The sequence below is a fragment of the Colias croceus genome, chromosome 3, assembly GCF_905220415.1.
Source record: "Colias croceus chromosome 3, ilColCroc2.1".
NCBI lineage: Eukaryota > Metazoa > Arthropoda > Insecta > Lepidoptera > Pieridae > Colias > Colias croceus.
Window position 1 is genome coordinate 4,328,564 of NC_059539.1, and position 5,078 is coordinate 4,333,641.

Below are 5,078 nucleotides of genomic sequence, written 5' to 3' on the forward strand. Positions count from 1 at the left end.
TACTTATAATATTTCTTTTTGTAACCGTCAAATATCATCCACTGTACGATAGATGTCACTAGTTGTCTTTATTGAAATGATGAAACGCTAAATAAAGGCTAAATATAATAGAAGTTAATATGAACCAAAGTAAGTTAATTAAATAAATTAAAAGAATAAAAAAATAACATTGATTTTATGGCTGCACCATAGACTTCATAGAAGTTTCATTTCTAAAATGCTAGATTTCCAAACTGTTAAAATATATTAAATGTCAATCTCTTTAGTCTATGCTCGACGGGTATGGTGGACGATTTATCAATATTTTTCGTAAATTGTTTGCTGAATTAGGCGGGAAGTTGATTTCGGCAAAATATAAGCAAAATGAGTGTCCAAGAAGATGTAATGAAAATACAAAAGAAATTAACTAAAATGACTTCGGATGACGGAACGGTAGGTTCACAGCTACACATAGCAATAACGCGGTGTAATAATTGTGCCGACAATACCATTTATTTACTCCAAATAAAGATAAACCTTTAAAGAGACAGTTGAAGAATTCATTACATGTGATGATAATATATCCCGCATAATTGGACGTAGTTAAGCAGAAAGGACTCAATCCACACTTTGGCCAAAATTGAGTTATGTATGCCATCATACTCCTGAGAGATGAATCTATCATTTAGTAAAATCCCTATTTTTTTAATGTTAATGTAAACTAGTTTTTCTGACTATGCCAACTCAACCCACAGTATGAAGAGCATACAAAACGTATTTGCTGAACTAACTCAGACCACTTGAATTGTTTCTGAGTAATGACCTTTCTGTGAGTATGTTCTTAAAGTCGATAAACCAGAATAATCTCAAACAGTTTGGATCCTTATTAAGAATTAATTTTGATTGGAAATAACATTTTATCAAATACCTAAAACGATTCAAACAGGTTGGGTCGTTTCTGTGATATAAGTTTACTGATATAATATATATTTTTTTGTTTGCCAGAAACGACTCAAAACACTTAAGATATTTTAGAAAAACAGTTTTTGATCAACTGCGCACTTACCATCGACGGCTCAAGCAGAATGAGTCGTTTGTAAGAAATAAATGTAGGTAACAAAAATTTACATTTAAATTAATTGAAACAACTTAAAATACTTGTGTTATTTTATTGTTTTGGTTTAAGTAATATTTCATCAATTTCTATTTTAGTTGGAAGGTTTCAAATTACTTTTTTTTTAAATAAGGCAACAGGCTTAAATATTGTAACAAGTTTGAAAACAAATATTGTCTACTAAATATTGCAAAATTTTGGCAACTCTGCCAGTTTCTCGAAATCTGCCTGTGTGACGTGACGCGTGTGTTATTTTTATTTCGTTTATGTATGTGAACAAAAAATGAAAATTAAGATGCGACGAATTGATCGAATTTTGTTGAATGCCTTGGAACATAAGGTTACCGATAAATCTGACTTAACAGATGGTAAGTACCTATTTCTTTTTCACCAGGTTTATTTCTAACCTCAAATAATTAATTTTGCTTTGTCGTATAAGGCTACATAAGATTCCTTGTCACTTTTTTATTATATTCGTTACTTAAACTGGTTCTAACAATCTGATGTAACTAACTTATTACGATGAACAGAGAAGAAGATATGGAAGAGATCTCTGCTGCGAAAACGACGGTGCAGCCGCCTGCAAAGAGCTTGATGTGTACCTACAACTTTTTGGTTTGCGATGTTCGTGATAATATTAAACTTTTGTTATTACTATTATTTTGCAATCAATAAAGCATGATTGAGCAAGGCGGGCAGGGCAGGATTCAATGCTTGTGGAATTTTGCTGTACTAAACACTCTTATTTTGTTTTTGCTTTCGTTTTGGTTTTATTACATTATTTTTATTCTGATAATATATAATAAAATTGCACCTACTAAGCTTATGCGCACTAATAACCCTTGGAGTACTAATAATCCTATTTACTAATTTAATACTTCTACTATGATCATTCTCAATTTGTAGATGGAAAATATATATCTGGGGCTCCGTCAGAACTTGAAGCTGATTCGTCCAAAGACATAAATTGCCAAGGTAGGTAATTGAAATAAATTGTCCAAGAAATGAATTAGAGGCCTAAATTAATACAGATATCAATGGTCTTTTCTATTTTAATATCTTCAGATGACGCCTAAATTTTTCGCCCAATTAGAGGCCTAAATTAATACAGATATCAATGGTCTTTTCTATTTTAATATCTTCAGATGACGAATTTCAAGATGAAAGTAATCCTTTGTGCCCTTCAATGAGTCTGGCGGTAATTAAACCTAATGAAATTGTGGGATCAGGTACTCACCTGATCCCACAATTTCATTAGCATTAGCTATATCACTTCCCTGCATAGAATGTTATTGTAAATTGAAGTAATTTATGGAGAATATTAATTAAATTCTTAAGCAACTAGATGTGGAATCTCCAGCTGCGTCTGCATACTCTCCACTGACTCCGCTTCTGACTACGCAAAAAGCCATAATTACGACATGTAAGTCAGAAATAGTGACTTCTATTTTGTATTCTTCTTTATTCAAACACGCAAGAAAATAAGCTGACTAAGATACCAATGACTGCTATGACTCTAATGATCTATTTTGATTGTTCTTGCCAGGTGTTGAATCTCCAGCTGCCCCAGTATATTCTCCGCTTACTCCTCTTACTACACGGAAAAAGCTGAAAACAATAATTCACCAATTCCGCCAATGTCACCGAGTACATTAGAGCTGTTGGAAACCCTAAACGAAGATTTCTTTACAGTTAGGCATGAGTATGATGAGTTCGCAAAAAGACGCCAAAGTAATGGAATTAGTAAATGTAGTAACCTTAAAGAAGACTGAGACTATGACGACTATACAGACTCTGATTATGTACCTGACAGTGGAGCAGAAACTGATGCATCGCACTCATATGTAAAGCAAAAAAAGGGTATCGCAATCCCCGAGAGTGACAGGTCGGAGAATGAAACTATAACAGAGGGTTTCTTTGAAAATCATGTTGCTATAGTACACGATAATCCAACTAGATCTGACAGAACCACACAAATAATACACAATGAAAACCCACCCATTGTTACAAATGCTGTTCATAACGACATAACGGTTGGTGAAATAATTAAAACGTGTCAAAGTTCTGATCCTCAAGCTTTTCACCCCGAAGCTGAAGCTGCTTATCCCGTTACTGTTGTTGTTGTGTACGTTACAAGAAGTTGGCTCGTGCCTTATTAATTTTATTAAGAATGATCTGAGGGATGGCGTGGAGAATTTAGTTTTATGTAGCGATTGTTGCGGAGGACAAAATAGGAATATCAAAATAGTTCTCTTTATTATTTAATTTAATACCTCAAGACTGTCACGAGTTATATGTATAATAGGTACCCTTAAGGGAAGTAGCTCTATCAACGAAGATGTTGATGGATACGGGCCAACTCTTGATTTTAACTTAGATGATGACAGAAATTGATACACGCTGATTATTTCGCTGTTCTTTCTATATTTTATTCTTATTTATGGCGTTTATACCTGATTCCGTTAGTTTTATGATTGAGGTCAATAAATATGTAACTTCTTGACAAAAACACTTGTTTTTTTTTTGTTTTATAACTTATTTTTTAGTCGATGGTTAGTTTTGAGTCCTTTCTGAGAAAGTTAGAAAAAATACCTGTCTTTGTAAACTTAAGTTTAATTGTAAGGACTCAACCCACACTTTACTTAATATCTTAACATATAATCAAAATATATTACTATATTGATGAACAATTAAATAACACACAATATCTTCTTGATAATAACGAGAAAAAAACTGTAAAATGTAACTTAATGTTAGAGAAATTACATCAGAAACTTCAAACGCAATTATCTCCAAAGTCATTTATTGTGGATTGAGTCCTTTCTGCTTAACTACGTCCAATTTCTAATGGCTTTCATTCCGAACATCGTCTAAATTTAAGTCAATTTCACTTAGATATATCGTCTTTTGTTCTAGGGTCAGGAAGAAGCATTAGAGCTACTGAAATCATTGCAAACAATGGCTATAAATTTGGATGTTTTGACCAAAACGCGAATAGGTATGACAGTTAATGCTTTGCGTAAGTCCAGCAAGGATGAAGAAGTAATATCTCTATGCAAAACTCTTATTAAAAATTGGAAAAAGTTTTTGTCTCCCAGCACACCGTCCAAAGAGTCCGGAAGTTCATCAAACTCCAAATCAAAAAAAGATTCAAGCAAAGACAAGGATAAAAAGGATGATAAAGAAAAGGAGAAAAAACTGCCGGCTTCATTCCCACCACAATCAAATACAACTGATGCGGTGAGGTTAAAATGCCGAGAACTTCTTACACAGGCTTTGAAAGTTGATGGAAATACTTCTAACTCGTGTGCCACTCCAGAGGAACTTGCTGAAGAGCTGGAAGAATGTATTTATGCTGAATTTAAGAACACAGATATGAGATATAAAAACAGAGTACGATCCCGGGTGGCCAACTTGAAAGATCCTAAAAATCCTACGCTAAGAACTAACTACTTGAATGGGGTGATTTCTGCTGCTCGTTTGGCCAAAATGACCCCTGAAGAAATGGCCAGTGATGAGATGAAGAAACTAAGGGAGAAATTCATTAAAGAGGCAATTGATGATGCTCAACTCGCTACTGTACAGGGTACTAAGACCGAAATGTTAAAATGTGGAAAATGCAAAAAGAAGAACTGCACATATAATCAGCTACAAACCAGGAGTTCTGATGAACCTATGACCACCTTTGTGCTATGCAATGAGTGTGGTAATCGCTGGAAGTTCTGTTAAGACTGCTTTTAATGGTATACTTGCTGTATCCCTTCAAATGGTACACATGTATCAGGATATTCATTCTACTACCTATTTTATTAATTCCCATGATTGTGTGACCTTTCTACTGTCATTGACAATGAAATCGTGTTTAGTAGATAAGGAATCCTTAGTATAATAAATTAAATGCTTTAAGTCAATTTTCCTTTTTATTTTTTTGATTTCTTATTCATTGGGCACAATTTTACATTTTAGGATGATTGAAACTAGATTG

At 33.6% G+C, this 5,078-nt stretch overlaps 1 protein-coding gene across 1 annotated transcript; it reads left to right on the forward strand.

Moving 5' to 3' along the window:
• The first annotated feature begins 267 nt into the window (after window positions 1-267).
• Window positions 268-5,004, forward strand: LOC123706301 (transcription elongation factor S-II). The gene is made up of 2 exons (XM_045655496.1): window positions 268-432; window positions 4,010-5,004. The coding sequence occupies exons 1-2, from the start codon at window positions 364-366 to the stop codon at window positions 4,820-4,822; spliced, it is 882 nt and encodes a 293-aa protein (XP_045511452.1). The 5' UTR covers window positions 268-363; the 3' UTR covers window positions 4,823-5,004.
• Window positions 5,005-5,078: the final 74 nt, after the last annotated feature.

Coding starts and splice junctions, on each gene's coding strand:
- LOC123706301 (XM_045655496.1), top strand. CDS start 364: ATGAGTGTCCAAGAAGATGTAATGAAAATACAAAAGAAATTAACTAAA. Junction 433..4,009: donor TGACTTCGGATGACGGAACG/GTAGGTTCACAG, acceptor CTTTTGTTCTAG/GGTCAGGAAGAAGCATTAGA.